At 39.5% G+C, this 20,853-nt stretch overlaps 1 protein-coding gene across 1 annotated transcript in view; it reads left to right on the plus strand.

Annotated features, from left to right (window-relative positions):
• The window catches only part of ZNF423 (zinc finger protein 423), a 350,075-nt gene that overhangs the window by 54,190 nt on the left and 275,032 nt on the right, over positions 1-20,853 (plus strand). The window contains exon 2 of the mRNA XM_044664166.1: positions 9,864-10,064. Coding sequence (XP_044520101.1) covers positions 9,968-10,064 — 97 coding nt within the window. The 5' untranslated portion in view covers positions 9,864-9,967. The remainder of the gene's footprint in view (positions 1-9,863; positions 10,065-20,853) is intronic.

Consider the following 20,853-nt stretch of genomic DNA (forward strand, 5'->3'; position numbering starts at 1 on the left):
CCCCCCACCCTTCCCTGATTTCCTTTTTCCTCAATCTAGGTTCTTCCTCTCCCAAAGATGCCCTGGGGTTCTGTGCTTTGTGGAGAGTGAGTGTCATTGATCCTGGGCTGTGACTGGAGAGGGCAATAGAGAAGAAGCATGCATGGTTAGAAGGATTTCTACTAATTAGACAAATACTTAGAGCTCATATACAGGCACTTAACCTATCAGCAATCCCTCTCATGACTGTAATTTCCTCAATTCTTTCTGTATAGTTCTCCCCCACCATTAAAACTGTAGTATATATTATAAAGGATATTAGAAGGTGAGGTCTGGGTTCAAATCCCACTGCTAATACTTACTCTCTCTGTGATTATGGGGAAAAGCCATTAATCTCATCTGTAAAATGGGGATGATAATAATACTTCTCTTATCTACCTCCTAGTTCTTTGTAAGATTGTGGAATCTGAGATTTGAGTTGGAAGGGTCCTCAGTGTCCTCCTAGTCAAAGGATCTTTGGAGCGGAGAATCGGAACCAGAAAGGGACCTCAGAGGTCATTATACAAAGAAGTGTATAGTTGGAAAATTTTGAACCCCTAAAACTACGTTACCCAAAATTCCTTTCTGTATTACCCACAATGCTTTCCCCTTTGTGTATGTTTGCACCTCCACGTTTGCGCAGTCACATTGTTTTATGAGTTCTGTAGCTCCTCCTTCTCTCTCTTCTTTCGTCAGCGGGCTGGGTTTAGCTAGTTCCTTTACTTTAGTTATTATTAATAAAACTTTTTAAAAATATAATACCTTAGTTATTGGATATTAATTTTAATCTCCACAGAAGGAAACAAAGGTCCTGATGATTTATATGATTTTAGGTAGTAAGTGGCAGAACTTGGATTCCAATCCAGATATTCTGACTCCAAATGAGAATCTATGCATCAAATAGTATATAAATGTCAGTAAGAGTAGCAGTGGCATGGGCTGAGAAGCAGATGGTATGATCTTTATAGAGTTTCCCTGACACACTTCCAGGTAGGTTCTGCCCTAAATAAGATATCCTTGAAACCTTGGTGATGACATGATTTTCAATCTACCTGGGCAGATGAAGAGTGGTAGTCCCTGCTTGTTTCTGAGGGGAGCTTAGTAATGGGCACAACTATAACTGTTCTTGTTCAGTTGTTTCAGTCATGTCTGACTCTTCGTTAACTCCCTTTGAGGTTTTCTTGGCAAAGATATTGGAGTGGTTTGTAAATTCCTTCTCCAGCTTCTTTTATAGATGAGGAAACGGAGGCAAACAGGATGAAGTGACTTGCCCAGGGTTACACAGCTAGTAAGGGGCTGGAGCCAGATTTGAACTCAGGAAGACGAATGTTCCTGACTCCAGGCCTAGCGCTTTGGGGACTATAGCTCCACCTGGGAAAAACTGTCCTGTGATCCAGGGTGATGGCATGGTGCTTGTGGCTGCCATATCCTTATGAGGGTATCTTTTCTCTCCAATGTATTGGTAAATGTTTAACAACATGCTCCCTAAAAAATATATATATATATACATATATATATTTAATAGACTTTCTTTTTTACAAAACCTTTACCTTCTGATTTAGAATCAATACTGTGTATTAGTTCCAAGGTAAGGGCTAGATAATGGGGGTTAAGTGACTTGCCCAGGGTCACATAGCTAGGACGTATCTGAGGCTAGATTTGAACCTAGGAACTCCCTGTCTCTAGATCTGGCTCTTAATCCACTGTGCCACCCAGCTGCCCCTATTCAATAGACTTTTAAATTTAATCCAGATTATTAACCATTTTCTCTATCAGTTAAATCTAGACAGTTAAAAATCCCCTTTTTAATTTAATAAAATAAAAAAAAAACAACCAAGTCTTGATTTATAGCATTTCCTAATTTCCAAGGTATAAAATGCTTGCTTCTCCAGATGATAGAATGTCAGGCTTGGAGGTTGGAGTCCTGGGTTCAGATTTGATCTTAGACACTTACTAGCTGTGTGACCATTGGGCAAATCACCAAACTTCCATTGCCTAGTCCTCACCACTCTTCTGCCTTAGAACTGATACTTAATATTGATTCTAAGATGAATAGCAAGGGTTTTAAACAAAAAATGAAAACTCTCTGAGGCCAAGGACCATCCTTTTAAACAAATTTGTATTCATATCTCCAGCAATTAGTACAATAACTACACAGTAAGACTAATAAATTATTGTTGCTATTGCCAAGCTTGAGATAACTTTATAGTTGGGGTGTCACATTCCTGGCCAGAACCAGAAAAAAAATGTAATTGAAAACTATTTATCAAAATAAATAAAAGTATAATAGAACATAGCTAATGTTAATATGTGGTTTTCTAAGTCAACATGTATCCTGTAGGGCTCTTTATCTAAGGTTTAGTGGCTTCCTTTCTTTTTAAGTTCAACACTATTTCTTCCTTCCTTTGTATCACCTTTGCTTTCCTATCTACTGTCATCTTTCTTCTTCCACTGGAATGCTGTGCTTCTCTTCCCTCACCAACCCCCAACTGCCATTCCTGTTACGTGTTGCTCTGATGCTGGGAACGATCCTTCTATTACAAATATTAATAATATGGAAATAGGTCTTCATCAGTGATACATGTAACCCTCCTCCCCCAAAAAATAGTTATGGCACAGCCCAGATCAGAACATATCCTGGCTTCCCATGTTGTGTGTCAGCACTTCTTGTAACCTACTTCTTTCCTAATGACTCCTGGCCATCATCAGGTTCTGATTTATGTTAAACTGGATGCTCCTTGAGAACAGAGGATGTCTGGCTTATCTTTTCATTCTAACACTCAGTATGGTGTCTGTGATACATAGTAGGTACTTAAGAAATGCTCTTGTCTGACTGATTGTTGGTTGACTAAGGGGTCAAATACCGGAGGACCCAGAGTTCTGTTGGCTCCTTTTCTGCCTGCCCTTTTTTTCCTGACAACTGTCACAAGGCTGGCCCCTGGGTATTGTCAAGCTAGAAGCTTCCTTTCCAGGAAACCAGAGAGTACATCAGGGTCTGATGCCAGTTCAGGTCAAGGATACCAAACCCCAAGGGTTTCCACACTGGAAACATGAGGAAGGTCTCGGGAACCAGAGGCAGGCTTAGGTCTGGGGCTCGCCACCAAAGAAGAGCAGGCCAGCTGAGGGGCTGTCATGTTTTCCGATTCTTCCATTCTGTCATTCACCTTGGCCAGTATGAAGGTTTAGAGGTGTAATATAGAAAATGGCAGGATGGAATTCCTGCCATTTTCTATATTACAGAGGTCTAAATGATCTCTTTCATCATAGCAAGGACCAGAGCCCGCAGCTGGGTCAGGAGCCGGGTTTTGGAGACCAGGGTGGGGAGAATGTCCACCAGGGCCATTCAGACAAGGGGTAACAGAAACTGCTCTTTTCAGTTGCTCCCTGCCAACGCTACGTATCTTTTTTTTCTCCATCTTCATGCTCCAAGATCTCAGCAACGTTTGATGCTGTTGAGTACTAGGTTCTGTTGGATATTCTCTGTCTTTTCTGGGTTTTTAGAACACTTCCCTCTTGTTTCTTCCATCTGGCTGGTTGCTCTCAGCCTCATTTGCCGGAACATCATCCATGGTCCTGCCCCATAACTGTGGGTTAACCTCAGTGCTTTGTTCTGGGCCCTTCTCATTTCTCTCCCTATACAATTTCATGGTTGATCTCATTAACTCTCATGTATTTGATTATCATCTATATACAGATGAGTTTCATCTCTATTGTCTAGCCCATGTCTCTTTCCTGGACCAGCATCTCTGAAGGCCTACTGGGCATTTCCAACTGGATATCCCATAGGTAAATCAGACTCATCATATTTAAAAAAAAAATTTACCCCACCCCACCCTCCATCTTCTGAACTCTTTTCTTAAACAGCCTTTTATTGAGGGTATCACTCATCACCCAGTTTCAAAATCTCAGCATCTTCTTTAACTTTTCCTGTCTCTCATCCCCTCATATCTTTTCATTTACCAAGCCTTGATGATCCTGATGTTATAGTGTTTCTTTTTTTTTTAAGCCTTTATCTTCCATCTTAGAATCAATACTATGTATTGGTTCCAAGGCAGAAGAGTGGTAAGGGTAGGCAATGGGGGTTAAGTGACTTGCCCAGGGTCACAGAGCTGGGAAGTGTTTGAGGCCAGATTTGAATCTAGAACCTCCCATCTCTAAGCCTGGCGTTCATTCCACTGAGCCACCTATTTTTATATCTATCTATCTATCTATCTATCTATCTATCTATCTATCTATCTATCCATCTATCTATCTAAATCTATATCTGTATATATGTATGTTAACCCCTGTTATAATGTTTCTTGCCTGTTCTTTTTCTCCTCTCATACAGCTTTATTCTAATTCAGTTTTTTATCATCTCTTATTTGGATGATTAGAATAGGCTCCTTAGTCTGTCCCCTTTCCATTTCACCTTCTATGTGACTGCCAGGATTTTTGTGCTAAAGCATAGGTTTCACCAAATCACTCCCTTGCTCAAAACCCTCCATTGCCTCCCTATTGCCTCTAGAACAAAATACAAACTCTTCCACTTGTTTCTGAAATCCTTTACAATCTGGCTGTAGGACACCTTTTCAAGCTTATTAGACCCTTTTACACTGCATTTTAGACAAATTTATCCATTTCTCATAAATGATATTGTATCTCCTGACTTTTTGCCTTTGAGTAGGCTGGAAGGTACTTTTTCCTCAACTCGGTTTTGCATCCTTCAAGGCTTAGTTCGAATGCCATCTTCTGCCCGAGGTTCTCCCCCACCCATTGACAATTAGGACCTTCTTTGTTCTGAGCCTGGGGAACAAAGTTGGAATGAAGACTGTGATGTGTACAGCTGAACTATAGTGTAGCTATGAGGTAGGTATTATTGTTCTTAAAATTTCCAAGGCTTGGGGCAGCTGGGTAGCTCAGTGGATTGAGAGTCAGGCCTAGAGACAGGAGGTCCTAGGTTCAAATTGGTCCTCAGACACTTCCCAGCTGTGTGACCCTGGGCAAGTCACTTGACCCCCATTGCCCACCCTTACCACTCTTCCACCTATGAGCCAATACACAGAAGTTAAGGGATTAAAAAGTTTCCAAGGCTCAATGTCCTTTTTGGGGGTTCTGGATGGAAATCATGGTTTGTTTGTCCATTGCCTTCTTGGGGACATCATTCAAAGCTGAGATGGGAGAGGATCCTGGAGGGGACTGAGTGTCAGCACCTTCCATTTCTAGTGGAATTTTTGTTTGATTTTATATACACACATATGTAATTTATGAATATGACTTGAGCAACAATGATATATGTATATGTATATATATATATATATATATGTTTTATTTTTAAAAAGAAAAAAGAAACAAAGAAATGCATACCTATGATAGGGTCTCCTAGGAACAGTTCCCCTTTAGCCATCTGTGTCTCACACTATTAGTAACTACAGCCGTAAATGTTCATAATTCTAACTTAGAGTCACTGGTAAAAGGTTAAATTATATTCAGTGTGCTCATCTTATTATGCCAGGAAAGAGTGTTTGTGAAAGATTTTCATTAAATCTAAATATTTTTAAAATCACAGTAATTTCCCAGTGTGTTCTCTCTCTAATAGAATTCACCCTTTTGAGAAAGAAGCATGGTGAAACAATCTCCTATTTGAATGTTAAATTATATATTTTGGCGGATTTTACTCATTAAAAGGGTCAGTTGAAATTGGGACCATCTATCTCTCAATGGACTTCTAGGTGACTTGAGACTAGAACCTATACTTTTTTCCCCACTGGATCCTTTTAAACTTTCACCCTTTTGTTTTTACCCCATTCTGGCAGACCACCTTGATTCCCATTAGTGGCGAGCCCAGGAAATAGGTGACAGTTCTTTAAAATGGATTTATATTCTTGGACCATTTTATGGGCTTTTGCCTTATAAAACCAGTGAATTGACACTCTGATTTATTAACTATCAGCTCGACAGGATGTGCTGGATTTAAAGAGATCAAATGCATTGTAAGGATCCTGGTTCCAGGACCGGATTAGAGAAGTACTTGTAGAAAAGGATGCCAATAAACATCTAAAAATAAAAGGGATAATTTAAATATATCAATTCAATTATGTGTTAAATAAAACCAAAACAGGGCAGCCCAGAGTGTTTGCTGAGTCAGAGGTAATAGATAAAGTCAGAATTATGGTCTCACCCTCCCTCTTTCCTCTTACAATACTTTTTTTTTAATTAAGGGAAGAGATTGTAAACTTGGAATTTCAGAGATGGGTGCTTTACTATATCACTATAGTTGTGAGGTGACTGATAATATCAAAGGACTCTAAAATGATATTTCTTGTTGCCCTGCCTTATAGTCGTTGCTATTGTGATGGCAACCGATCAGATTGCCTGCGATTGATGCACTTGCCTAGCTTTTAATGGAAGTTCTACATGGCGGGGGGTTGGTGTGTTCTGATGATAAAATAACTTTAGAATTGTGCATCACCTAATTGGCAAGAAGAGAGATGTTATGATAGACCACAAATGGAAACATTGATTTTTATGGCTGGAGCCCTGTTCCACTTGTGCGTTACACTATGGGTGCATGATTGGAAGGCTGCGGCAGCATTTTTTAGGTGGTATTATGCATTTGTGGGGTCTGGATGGGGAGAGGAACTTGGAAGTGTGTGTCTTCTATGGATGGGAGTAATAGAACAACTCTAAAAACATTATCTATCTAAATTGAAGTGTATATAGGCTATAGTTTCCTATCTTGAATCAATTGTATTTTTACATCTACCTTGGAGGCAGTGTGGTACAGTGGAAACAATCCCAGATTTTTCATTCTGGGTTCAAATTTCAGCTCTGCCACTATTGCTTATATGACCCCATACAAGTCACCAAATTCTCTGGGTCCTAGTTTCTTTATATATAAAATTGGGAAAATGAAGGTGGACTAGATTTCCAACTAGATAGCTCTCATTTCTTTTGGTGCTACGTTTATAATCTTTTCTTATTCTAGACATCATTTATCTGTGGTCGAGTAATTGATTTCTGATATCTGTCCATAGAATAAGACTAACTTACCTTTCCTCAGTACCTGAAGTTTTACAAAGTGCTTTTCTTATTATATTTCTCTGGAGCAGATAATACAGGTGGTCTTATTCCTGTTTTATAGATGAGAAACTGAGGTTTGAGAAGCAACAACTTCTCTGTGGTCATGTTTTGAGAAGTAACACTTCTCTGTGATCATCCCAACAGTAATTGTTAGAGCCAGACTTCAAATCCAATTCAGCCAATGGAGAGGTTCTTTATCATTTTTGGGGGGGGCCTTCTACCCTTTTGGCAGTCTGGGGAAGCTGCTAGACCACTTCTCAGAATAACTTTAAAATAATTGAAGGAATGATCAATTTAAATTAGAGGTTAAGTGAAAATAAAGATGCAAATTTTCTCCTATCCACATTTATGAACCTCTGGAAATCTATCCACTTGGGGATCCATAAATCTAATGGGAAAGCTCCTTCTTCACCACTATATGCTGCCTCAAACACATCTTCTCATACATGGCATTGGGTGGTGTGCGTCATCTTTTCAAATATACTCTGTTTTCAGTTGTGAATTCTCTCTTGATCCACCCAACCGTGGTCATTTCTGGCCCACAATAAGACTCATCTGGTAAAGATGACAAGGACTTGTGCGTTTGCAAGTCCTTAGTGAGACAGTTATGGTTCCTTTACATCTCTAATATGATATAAACTCCTCCACCTAAATCTTCTTCCTACACTTCCTCATGGGGAGGGCAGGAGCGATGTTCCTGAGTTCTGGATGACTAAATCTGAAGAGTCCTAAGTTTAAAAGATTCTGGGTGGAATGAAGGGTGGGTCTGTTATATGAGATCTAACCTAATAAATCTCAGAGAAGTTCAGAGAAGATTGGCCTCCAGGTAATGATATTTATCTTTTTTTTTTTTTAACCATTAGCAATTCAGGAATTTGTTCTGGTGTATAGAGAGTCAGAGGAAGGAGTACATACATTCATGTATGCATAGATCTTTGAAATATTGAAGTGTTGAACAGAAATCAACTAGTCAAGCTCCCATAGTGATCACTTGACATGGAAAAAATAATCGATCTGAGAAATCCGGACACCTTGGATCTAGTTCCACTAAATCACTCATGGTGTAATGTTGAGCAGTTGATCTTAGTAATCTTGTTTGTAAAAAAAGGGAAAAGAAATGCCTTTCTTTTCCTCAAGATGGAGGGTCTGAAATGGATAATCTTTTGAGATACCATCTAGTTTTAGTGCCTAAAATTCTACAAATCTATGAAATGACATGAAATAATTTGCAAAAGTAAAAAGTGATATTTGATCGAAGATCTTTTTATTCCTGATCACTGCCTTTGTTCTTATCATCATCATCATCATCATCATCTTCATCATCATTGTTGGGGAGGAGGGGGAGAAAGTGCAGTGAACTTGGAAAAAGAATGCCCTGGGTTGGAATCCTTCATCCTACACTCAGCAGTATGACCATGGGCAAGTCACTCAACCTTCTTCAGCCTCAGTTCCTTCATCTGAAAATGTGGATAACAACAATAGGGTTGTTGCATGAAATGAGGTGCCCAGGGCTGATTAGCAAGCCTTAAAGTGCTTTATAAGTCTTAGCTTTTGTCCTCATCATGATCACTGTCAGCTTCTCGAGGTGTAACTGCTAGGTTAGGAGCTAGGGCAATATTCTCATATTCTTTACATTGAGCTAGTGGAGCAGCTGATTCTTTAGATTCTGTGTTTCATCAGCCTTTGCAATGAAAAAAGAGGGTAATGTTCAAGCATCAATGGAAAATGAGTGGAATGATAACTTCTTCCGATCTTCGTGATGGTGTTTTCATGTTAAGAAATAAAAAAACATATTTATCGTCCATGCAATTCTCAGAACTCTCCTTCTTCTCACTTTGCCTCATTTCATACCAAATTTCTCACATTTTCCATCTTATCTTTGCCATTATTTATGGCAACATAGTCCTCCTCTGCACTGATGTGCTGCAATTTCTTTAGCTTTTCACCAATCACTGAACATTTAAACTTATTCACAGACTTTTACTCTTGTAAATAGCAACATTTCCGTACAAGTATTTACTTTTTTCCTCAATAATTTGCTTTGTGATTGCTGGGTCAAAAGACTATGGCCAGCTGTGGTGGTGATTGTTACTTTTTTCATGGCTCTTGGGCAATTGGTTCTTGCTGTCGCATTTTTTTTCACTTGTTATCTTAGATGGCCATGCTTACCAGAAACATGGGATGATGTTATGCCTGCCTTGAAACCTAATTTCAGGGCATAAAGTCATCCTTCTATCATGCAGGAACTTGGAGAGTGACATCACAGTAAAATAGGACTATTGGCTCTGTTCATGGGCGATGTATTGTGGCTTTGGAGGTACTCTGAAGAGGAAAATGAAGGCACCTGAGTGCTGATCTCACTGAATTGATTTTTGGGGGGTGTTTGGAGAAGGTGGAAGCCTTACTTTGGGACAATAGTTAATGGTAATGATACTTGTGAGTTTTTGAGTTTGTAAGTAAAAAATCTGATTTGGGGTGGTGAGATGCTAACGAGTTTCAGTAAAACTGAGAGCTAACCATGCACATGCTGTCCACATGCTAAGGAAGATGATAAGAAAGTATCTCTGGAGGATTCACACTAAGAATTAAAGAATACAGTTGAGAATTATTGCACTGCGTGACATAAAAAACACATAGATTAATATACTGAGAGGTGTCAAGAATAATGGGAAGTGGGAGGTAAAGTAATTAAATGTATCTTAATAAATGTGGGGCTATTCCTTTTAAAAACCTTTCCTGAGACCACAGCGACTGACAGTGGAGTATATTCTTCCTGTTGGCAGGTGGCCTAGGAGGGGAGCAGGAGAACGATACGAAAGGCAGCCGGGCGCTGGAAGACAGGAACAGCGTGACGAGCCAAGAGGAGAGAAATGAGGAAGATGAAGACATGGAGGATGAGTCAATTTACACCTGCGATAACTGTCAGCAGGACTTCGAGTCACTGGCGGACCTGACAGATCACCGGGCCCACCGTTGTCCTGGAGGTAATGTTAAACTCGCGCCGCGATTCTGACAGGTGGTTAGATGGGTAATTGGACATAGCAACAGCTTGAAGCCTCAAGTGAGATTAAAGAATTAATAATGTAATTTTACAGTTAATGTAATTTTATTGTGGTGCCTTGGGTAGCCTGTGTTCACGTTTTAAATAAAATTAAAAATAAAAGCAACAGCTTTTCCGTTGGCATGCTGACAGTAATTATGGTTTGATCCCCCCACCAAAAAACTAGAACTTCGTAGGGGAGGGAGAGAGAGAGAGAGAGAGAGAGAGAGAGAGAGAGAGAGAGAGAGAGAGAGAGAGAGAGAGAGAGAGAGAGAGAGAGAAAATGCGTGAATTTGAGTGCACAAGTGTGCATGGGCATATGTTTGATCCCAAAATTCTTTAAGCTGTTTTGGAAGTACACTAATTAGAGGTTGTTAGTGCTAAGTTAAATTGTTTAAATGTGGAAAACTCCATGGAAAAATTAACCTGCAGCATCAGACCAGTTAGTAGAAGAGGAGAGTAACAGAAACCTTTGAAATGTAAGATTGCAATGAATGAATTCTTCCTTGAGATTGTCCTCCATTGTTTCTGCATTGCTCAGACTCTGTGTAGGAAAAGCCAGTGGTTGGTTTCATTGCCTTCACAGACTTTGACCTGACTCTTCTCTTTATTTAATCTGCCCTGTGTGTTGAAGGGAATAATTTGAGACATCTTCACTGTCTTCTTCAGTGCCACAACTTCTCAATACCATTGACATTTCATGGGGTTGACCAAAACCAGCCCAGTGAGGTGGGTGGATATGGGAACCAGATCATTTATTAAGAGGTAGAAAGAGATATGTAGCACATATGTTGGCCATCATGACTCATTTTATTTTATTTTATTATTAGTAGAATTAATTTCTGGGTATCTTATCCTTTCCCTCCCCAACCCCCCAGACACTGTGGAAGGCCTCATCCAGCAAATATATAAAAAAATTATGTCTTTTTGTTTCCACTTCTCAATTCATTCTCTAGAGATGAATATTCACAAGTTATTTTTCCAATATTAAATCCATAGCTGTATATAATGTTTTCTTGTTTCTACTCATTTTATTCTTCGTTATCTTGTGTGGTTCTTTCCAATTTTTAAAAAAAAATTAATCTGCTCACCATTTCTTAAGGCACAATAGTATTCTGCCACAACCATTCACCAAAATTGTTTATCAATTCTCCAGTTGAGGGATATCCACTTGATTTCCAATTCTTTAGCACCACAAAGAGAGCTGCTATAAATATTGTGGAACATATAGGTTCTTTCCCTTTTTTCCTGATCTCCTTGGGAAATAGACTCAGCAATAATATTGTTGGGTCTATGGGTATACACAGTTTTATAGCTCTGGGCATAATTCCAAATTGCTTTCCAAAATGGTTGGATCAGTTTACAGTTCTACCAACAGTGTAGTAGTATTCCCACTTTTCCACATCCATGATTCGTTTTGGAAATAACTCTCTGAGGTAGAATCTATTCTATTCATTTAATAACTATTCATTAATAACTTAATACTGTGCCATTTAATACTATACCTAAATTATAGTGTAATTTAGGCTGACATCAAAGTTTAAACAAGATGTTGTCAGCTTCAGACTGCTGAAGTTGACTAATTTTTTGGGGCGGGGGGGGGTGTGATATGGAGATTTAGTGATGGAATAGTCTCTGTTCTTTAGTTCTCCAGACTTAGACTCTTTACTTGCCCAAACTTTTGAAGCTTTAAAATCAAATGTTACTGTTTTTGTTACTGGTTTCTGTTTTTGGTGCTTGGTAGGAGGACCATTCAGTCTCTTTCTCCAGTGACCCTATGCGGGAGAGATGGGAAATGAGTCCCAAAAAGCCATTTTAAATTCTAGACCATCTAGGGCTCATTTCATAACAGTGAAAAGAAACCTCTTTAATTCTTACTCGTATTTTCTCATTTGTGATAATTCACATAAGAGCTGGGTGGATATTTCCCTTCATAATGATAAGAACCTTTGAACTGGGAGCAAACTTAGAGGTCATTTAATACAAAAATTTTTAACCTGAGATCCATAAAGTGGAGTAGGAAAAAAATTCTTAATTTCACTAATGTTTAACTGATACTCAGCATTTCTTCCAGTTTTTTAAAAAAACAAAACAAAACACTTCTATAAAGGAATCTGGATATGCTAAAGTGGTCCATGACACCAAAAAAGTTAATCTAACCTTAAGGTCACAGAGCTAGTTAGTGGTAAAGCTGCTACCAAAGTGTAAGTCTATAGACTTTGGGGCTCAGTATACCTTATTGGAGAAAAGGGTCTGATAACTGAATAAATAACTTAAGTAAGATTAAAGGTAGAGCTGGTTAAACTAAGAGAACAAGCTGTTGTTCTGCCCTTAAGGAAGTGTTCATTTACTTCCATGCAATTGATGCCCTAATTAAAAATCATTCTTATCTATTCATTAAACCAGGTCCCTTTAGGACCTCTATTAGGCAACACTTTGCTAGCCTACTTCGAGGTCTTGAATGCAGCAAACCACTTTTCTTTCTTTTTAAAAAAAATTCTAGAATTCATAGATGCCTCTAATTCTCTCCTCCCACCTCACCCTTCCTCACCTTTGTCAGTGGCACACAAAAAAGTCTGGGAAGGACTTTTGGGCTTTTGGGGTACTAAGGCCAGGGGTTGTCTCTGAAGATGAGAAATGGTAGATAAACGGCTTGAGTCTGGGTCAGTGTCATTGGAAAGGCAGAGTTTCTTCTGTTCCAGGTAATCTAGCAAAGCCATTGCAGCCATTTATGTTATTGACAAATTTGGATTTCATCCCTGAATCTACAGTAACGTTGTTTGTGTCACCCCCAGCTGTCTTGATCAATACAGGTAGTATCTACCAATACTCTTCCGCAGGCTGTAATAGGCCTTAACTAATGACTTCCATGGGGATGTTGGAGCTAGGAATGCCCTGAAACTCAAGAGTATTGGAAGGGAGGCAGAAATTCCTCAAAAGAGTAGGGTAAACTGCCTTGCATAATAGGATCCCTTAGAAATTCATTACAGTGCGATAAAGGTGTAACCTAGTCTGGGAGCAGCTTCTTTGACACAGACAGAAGATGCACAGAGATATTTTCCCCCCTGGGTCTTTGATTCTTAAATTCCAAAGGTTGGGTAAATTTGTGGGAAGTGTGTGTGTGTGTGTGTGTGTGTGTGTGTGTGTGTGTGTGTGTGTGTGAGAGAGAGAGAGAGAGAGAGAGAGAGTGTTTAAGCTGCTTCAATTCAGGGTAGGTCCACACCAGACCAATAATGTGCTTTTAGAGATGAGTTTTTTTCTTGTTTTTTTTTTGGTTTGTGTAGCCAATAAAGATACTGCAGGTAAGCTCCTTGGAGAAAGCAGGTATTTTTGGTTTTGTCTTTACAACTCTGCCTACCTGGGTGTCTTGTTTATGGCAGGTTCTTGATTAGACTTTGTTGAATTGAATTGAATTGAAGACTCATTAATAGCTGACCAATATCCCCCTTCTTTTAGTGGGGCTGCAGGATAGATAGATTTAGAGAATAATGTACTGATCCAGAAGTCAGAAGGTCCTGGGTTCTAATCCTACCAATGATTTTTATCAGCTGTATATGACTATGAACAAGCCACTTAATGTCCTGAGCCTCAGTTTCCTCCCTTTTAAAATGAGATGACTGAGCTAGATAAACTCTAAGCACCCTTTGAACTCTTAAATCTATAATCATTTGAGCTATTACCAGGGTTTGGCAAAGGACTGGGAAAGTATATGGACATTCAACAAAAATTTATGGAATGATTCTTATCTTATCTTATTTTTTTTTTTAAAACCCTTACCTTCCATCTTGGAATCAATACTGTGTATTGGCTCCAAGGCAGAAGAGTGGTAAGGGCTAGGCAATGGGGGTCAAGTGACTTGCCCAGAGTCACACAGCTGGGAAGTGTCTGAGTTCAGATTTGACCAGGACCTCCCATCTCTAGGCCTGGTTCTCAATCCACTGAGCTACCCAGCTGCCCCAGATTCTTATTTTAGGAGGTGACTTTGTTTCAAATGAGATAATGTTGGTAAAGCCCATTTACACTTTAAAGTTCTAAATAAATGTTAACTATTTACATCTATTGTCTCTTAGATTAGAGGTCTAGGTCTGCTTCTCCAGGCTGGCTGTTTCCTCTCAAACAATGGGTGTATATAAGGAATTGTCCAGCAAAAGGTTGTCTGGGTTGGAATGTGCTTGGCAATTGACCCAGAACTAGCAGGTGTCTCCTGGTTAAAAGGGCTGTTATTGTAGGTGAGCCTACTGCCCCAGTAGCCCCTGCATTGTATATGTGGGGACTCAGTATAATTTAAATCCAGAAAGTGAATTGAGTTAACTCAGTTTTGCAAAGTGCTCCTCTTCCAAACTGCCACAAAAATATTCCTTGAACGTTGGTGATTGAAGCATCTCCTGTTTTCCATAAGCTTAGGTCAAGTCCTCAGTTGGGACACAACAGTACATTTTAAGAAGAGGGAAAGAATGGAGCCTTGTCCAGCCTGAAGTCAGCTGGATGGCCGTTATGGAAATATATAATGGACTTACGTAGTCAGAAGACCAAGATCCCAAACCCAAATGCTAGGAATGTCATCCTGGACAAGTTACTTAATGTTTATCGAATTGTTAAATTTCAGAATTCTTGAGTCTCAGAATTTTTTTCTCAATTTGCAAAATGAGGATAATGTTCCTTGTCTACCTGATAGGTCTTTCTGAGAACTAATGAAATAATGGATATGAAAGCATTTGAGGAAGTCGAAAGTCCTAATGACATAGAAGTGATCCATTCAGATGACAACCTACTTTTTGTTGTCCAGAAATACAAAGCAGATCTTGGCAATCTGTGGTCTCCTTGTCCTTGCAGTCTGCTATTTCATACCCAAAGAATATTTCTCTTAAGCCATTGGCCTTCCATGCCCGTGGCTTTGCTATCTGCAAGGGGAAATAAGCTTCTATCATTGACAATGAATGTGGGTGAAGGATACTTGGAAACTCTCAGAGTCTTGGAGGAGAGAAGGTGGATTGCTATAAAGAAAGACATCTTCCCTTTTCGTATTACATGATATGGAGGAGATTGTGTATCATTTTCTGATGTAACTGATAGCAATGTGAATATGTGGACTCAAATTGAACGAAGCTCTTTATTCCTGGGAAATCATTGAGCTTGACTTGAAAGAGCACTCTAGTAATGATGATGGTTTTGTAGGTTTTGAGGTATGGCATGATCAGTATTGGTCTTGGAGTGAGAGGAAGCCTGAGTTTGAATCTTGGCCCTGTCATTTGGTAGTTGTGTGACTCTGAGAAGGTCACTTTATCTGCTCTGGTCTCAGATTTCTTATCTTGAAAATGATGCTGAAATTATTTGGAAAAATCCATTTTATTTTTAGGAAAGTGCTTGGTAAACCTTAAAGCACTCTAGAAATATGAATAATTGCTATGTCTTAACTCCAGATTGCCATTATTAATGATATAAGATGGAGATAAGGCCTGGACTTTTGATTTCTTTGGTATTAAAAATTTGCCAATGAGGTTCTATGTTGGGATTTTCTTGGCAAAGATACTGGAGTGGTTTATCATTTCCTTCTCCAGCTTATTTTACAGATGAGGAAACTGAGGCAAATAGTGACTTAACCTGGGTCACACAGCTTATAAAAGTCAGAGACTGGATTGAATTCAGGTCTTCCTGGCTCCAGGCCCAACACTATTCATTGTGCCACCTCGCTGCCCATTAAATCTTGACTTATTCTTGCCATGATAAGTGTAGTTGATAGAGAAGCTCCTTTGCTGTAAGGAAGCCTATATTCAAATCTTGCCTCTGATACATATAGTCTGTGTGACCTTGGGCAAATCACTTAACTTTCAGGGCTTTAGATAACCCTTTCAGAGTATAAATGGTAGAATAGTTGACAATCTTATCTGCATTGACACCATCATTGCCTACATCAATGAAATCATAGATCTTGTAGGTCAGACTTGCCATAGTAATTCAGGATTGGGTAAAAGAGGGTCTGAGCTAAAATTTACCCATTCAGAGAGAGGAGTTTGGCAATTTTTTTAAGTGTGAAAAAGGTTGCAGAGGGAATGTTTAAGCTACCTCGGAGGACAACCTGTTTTCAGATACTTTAGAAAAATCCTTATGCAGGAAGCCTTAGGCACTTTTTATGTAGGTATTATGATTTTCCTAAATGATCTCAGATGTTTACATACATTTACTAGACTAATTACCAATAATTTGTAACCTATTCATTTACGTAGGTCCCCTAAGGACCTCTGTTTGGCAATAGATTGTTAGCTTAGTTTAAGTTAGAAAGTTTAAAAGCTCTTTAAATCAATTTTTTAAAATTTTGTTTTGGTCCAGATTTGTCATGCACATTGGGTTCTTTCAATAGTTTGTTGTCTCAGAGTGTTGGCTGGGACACTGAGAGATTAAGGGAATTTCCCCATGGCCAACTGGGCCAGCATGTGTCAGAGGCAAGACCTGAACCTAGAACTTCCTAACTCCAAGGCTAGCTCTACTACTTTCTCTCATCAGAGCCAATTCCCCAGTAACTGTACCTACCTTGAAAGTACCCCAGATTTTCTACATGGGCGTTTTCTGAAGTACTTGAAAATTGTCCGAATATTCTCTGAGGTAGCTAAAACATTTCCATTGCACTGGTGTCTGACTTTTAATGAAAGGTAGAGTGACCCTCTGGGATCCCAAGACCACCCCCAGAGTGATGTAGACTAGAGAGCCAGCCTTAGCATCTTGGAGATTTGGGGTCTAGTCTTTTAACATCATGAGCAATTCACAAGTACATATCCCTTTTTCCAGCCTTCCTCCTCCTCCTCCCACAACCTGTGATTGTGGTAATGTTGCATTTGGCTACGGGCAATAATAACGCCTGTATTATTTTGATATCACAATTTCTTGCAAAAGGATAGTTTCTGAATCAGTCTCTGTATATTTGAAATATTTCTAGGCCTAACCCTACAATTTCTTATTTTTTTCCCCCTTCATATCTCTGATACCTTAAAAGTCACAAAAGTTACCTTTTGGATTGGGGGACATGAAACATTGGGGGTGGTGTAGAAACTGTTTTTTCTTGTAGTGTTTCCTAGTTCAGGGCCCCATTTGGAAATGAATGGAATGGAAATTGACGTAGCTTATATATCTGGTGAGTTTGGAACAGAGATGTAGCCAGAAAGCCTGCTTTCCTTTGTGCTCCTCGAGAGTCTCTTGCTCAGAGAAACACTTATTTCTTGAATGCTGGACTTAGAGAAATAACAACACATATACAAAAGGGGTAGAAGAATTAATTTTTTAAAGTGTCTTTTCTCTCTGATTAGAACTTGGGAGTATTTTCCCAAAAAACACTTCTGAACAGCGCCCTTCCTTTTGCTGGAGAAAGTGAAATTATGTTGAGTCAAGAGCAGAGAAGAAAGTTAATTACACACCTAGTTTATACAGCTGTGGCCAAAATGACCTGTGGGCTCTAATTGCTAGGTTTGGTGCTGTTGGAATATTTTCTTCTTGGCCAGAGCCTGACTCTTTCCCACCAACCTGGCCATCTCTACAATTCTAGAGTAACAAATTTCCCCTTTCCTTTTGTATGCTCTGACATGCTTTTGCTTTTTTCAGAAGGCCAAGGGGCAGCTTTTTCAGCTTGGCAATGGGGGACCCCCTGACTCATACATATATGTGTAGGGCTTCTCCACATCGGCCAATCAATCAATCAAAAACCAACCATTTATTAAGTCCCTACTATGTGCCAGGCACTGAGCTAATCACTGGGGACAGAAAGGCAAAGGTAATAATAGTTGCAAGTGTATTAGTTTTAGATCCAGTGGACCAGGTTCAAATCCTTAGTCTTTGACTTGCTCTCTTTGGGAACTTAGGTAAGTTATTTAATTTGGGTTGGGGAAGTGGGGCTCAGTTTCTTTATCTATAAAATGAGGGGGGTTGGACTAGATAACTACCCTGCAGACTGTATCTCCCTCCCACAATACACATTCTCTCTCTCTCTCTCTCTCTCTCTCTCTCTCTCTCTCTCTCTCTCCATATTAATACTGTTAAATTGACCTAACTCCAGGTTTGTCATCTCGGATATAGAAACTTGATTACATTCTGCTTACATAAAAATATTATTAAAGGGGTCATTCTTATAAAGTGTAAATCATAATAATTCACCTTTAGAGAGATGTTTAATATTTACAGTGTTTTCCTTATAGCCTATGAAACTGATCATAAAAGTCTTTTTATTTCCATTTTTAAGGTGAAGAAATTGAGTTTGATATGATTTAACTTGTTCTTGCTTTCACAGCTAATAAGTGTTTGAACCCAGGCTCCTGGATTCCAAATGTAATGTTCTTTCCATTATACCATGACAGATTCAAATCAAGGAAGGATGGAGCAAGCACTCATCTTTCTCTTGATTCATTTGGGTTTTTTTCCCTCTTCTTTGAGTTCTTAGGTGTATGTGCAGCGCCTGTATGTATTATGGTCACTGTATAGTATGCCAATGTCTCTAAGGATATAAATAAAGACATTATACGACGGCTGTCTTCATGTCCTATATTTAGATGCTGTCATTTGAAAGAAGGATTAGACCTGTTCTTCTTGGCCCCAGGGAGCCATGGATGGACATTGCAAAGAGGCAGATTTCTGTTTAAAGTTGCATTTAGGCAGATGGAAAGAAAAACTTCTTAAGAACGAGAGCTATTACACAATCCTTCTAATGAGGGTGGTGAGGCTTCCCCTCAGTGGAAGTCTTCAAGACGTGTCTGGATGAACCCTTGTGGAGGAGATGGCGCATAGTCTAGCTTGGACTAGCTGGCCTCTGAGGCTTGGGCTGGCTCTGAGATTCTGTGATTCTGCCATCACATAAAGAGAGGCACACCTGGATGTGAGTGTGTGTTAGCGTGTGGCCATTTGGAGGAAGAGCGGAGGATTGGGGTAGGTGGTCAGTGTCTTTCTTGAGTCCTGCGGGGTGAGTGTTGACACTTCCCCTAAATTGCCTGCTTGTGAGAGTAATCGTTTTCCATTACAAAGCCTTCTGGAAAGTCGTACAATTGTGGTGTGTTTGTGGCTCAGAATTCAGTCTTTGGGTAACAGCACTCCAGGTCTCCGGTGGTAAATCTGTTGGGGAGTTAGTTTTCTGAGGCTAGTTTCATTAACCTCCTTTGAAGACTCCAGATTTATGAAATGTCACCACCTTGGCTCAATTACACAAAGCAAATCCTGGTATCACATTTTTGGAGTTATACGTCTCTCAGAAATTGGATAACAAATCTAACAATATAGAAAGCACGAGCTAACTTGCGAAGAACCAACAGCTCCGACTTGATTTCCATGAGAAAAAATAACACACACATACAACCAACATTTCTTGAAGAGTCAGTATGAGGTAGCAGAAGAAAAAGCATTGGCCTTAGGAGGCCTGAGCTGAAGTCTTGGCTTTGCTATTTCTTGAATTGTGTCATTTCAGGCAAGGCTTGCCTCTTCTTCAGGTCTCAGTTTCCCCAATTTTCAAATGAGAGCAGTTTAAACTATGGGACTTCTTTTTCTTTTCTTTCTTTTTTTTTTTTTAAACTTTTACTTTCTGTCTTACAATTGATACTGACTATAAGTTCTAAGGCAGAAGAACAGTAAGGGCTGGACAACTGGGGTTAAGTGATTTGCCCTAGGAAGTGTGTGAGGTTGGATTTAAACCCAGGACCTCCTGTCTTCAAGCCTGGTGCTCTGCCCACTGAGGCACCTACATGGCTTCGAACCCCATTCCTCCCTACTTCAGATGACTCAATAGAATATGCCATGAGCATTGCTTCCAGACTTGTAGATCCTTAGTTCAAATATTGTCCCAACTACTTACTATCCAGAGGATGGTACCAAAGTCACTTTGCTTTCCTGGGACTCAGTTTCTTCAAATTTGTCAAATGCAAGTACTGGCTTAGTCCAGGTCTTCTTGACCTTTTTGCTTGTTTGTTTGATGTTCCCCAGTGGCCATCTGGTAAGGTGTGTGAACCCTTTCTCAGAAGAATATTTTTAAATGCACAAAGTAAGACACATAGGTTATAACAGAAACTAATTATATTGAAATACAATTATCTATAGCTATACTTAAATATAAAACCAAGTGTATGGTCTTTGGGTAAAGAACCCCTAGGTTAAATTAACCAACCAGAGAGCCTTTATCAAATGCCTGCTAGGTATTGAGGCTACAAAAAATAAAAATGAAACAATTCCTGCCTTTGAGGAATTTATATTTTATTGGGGAAGACAACATGAACAGATGATCTCCAAGGTCCTTTCCTAGCTCTAACATTTTATGAAGTCCCTTAAGCACCTTCAAACTAAAGAGTCATCCTCACACAGCTGGGCATCTGCTACTCTGACCATTTTTTAAAGCCATTCAGGGTTTTCCAGGTCTTTCTAGGCTTTTGTGGCTTGGGACAGAATTTGAATGAAATACCTTATAGAATTAATATACTTCATGCACAAGCTAGGTGCCACGATGAATAGGATTCTGAGCCTGGAGTTAGGAAGACTTGAGTTCAAATCCAGCCTCAGATACTTAATAGCTTATATGAACCTGATCAAATGTGCTTTGCTTTTCTCAACTGAAAATGGAGATTACAATAACCCCAGGGGTTGCTGTGAGGATCAAAATGAGTTAATATTTAAAAGTGCTTGGTATGTTGTAGTTACTTAATAAGTTTTCCTCCCTCCCTCCCTCCCTCCCTCCCTTCCTTCCTTCCTTCCTTCCTTCCTTCCTTCCTTCCTTC

The sequence above is a fragment of the Gracilinanus agilis genome, chromosome 2 (assembly GCF_016433145.1).
Source record: "Gracilinanus agilis isolate LMUSP501 chromosome 2, AgileGrace, whole genome shotgun sequence".
NCBI lineage: Eukaryota > Metazoa > Chordata > Mammalia > Didelphimorphia > Didelphidae > Gracilinanus > Gracilinanus agilis.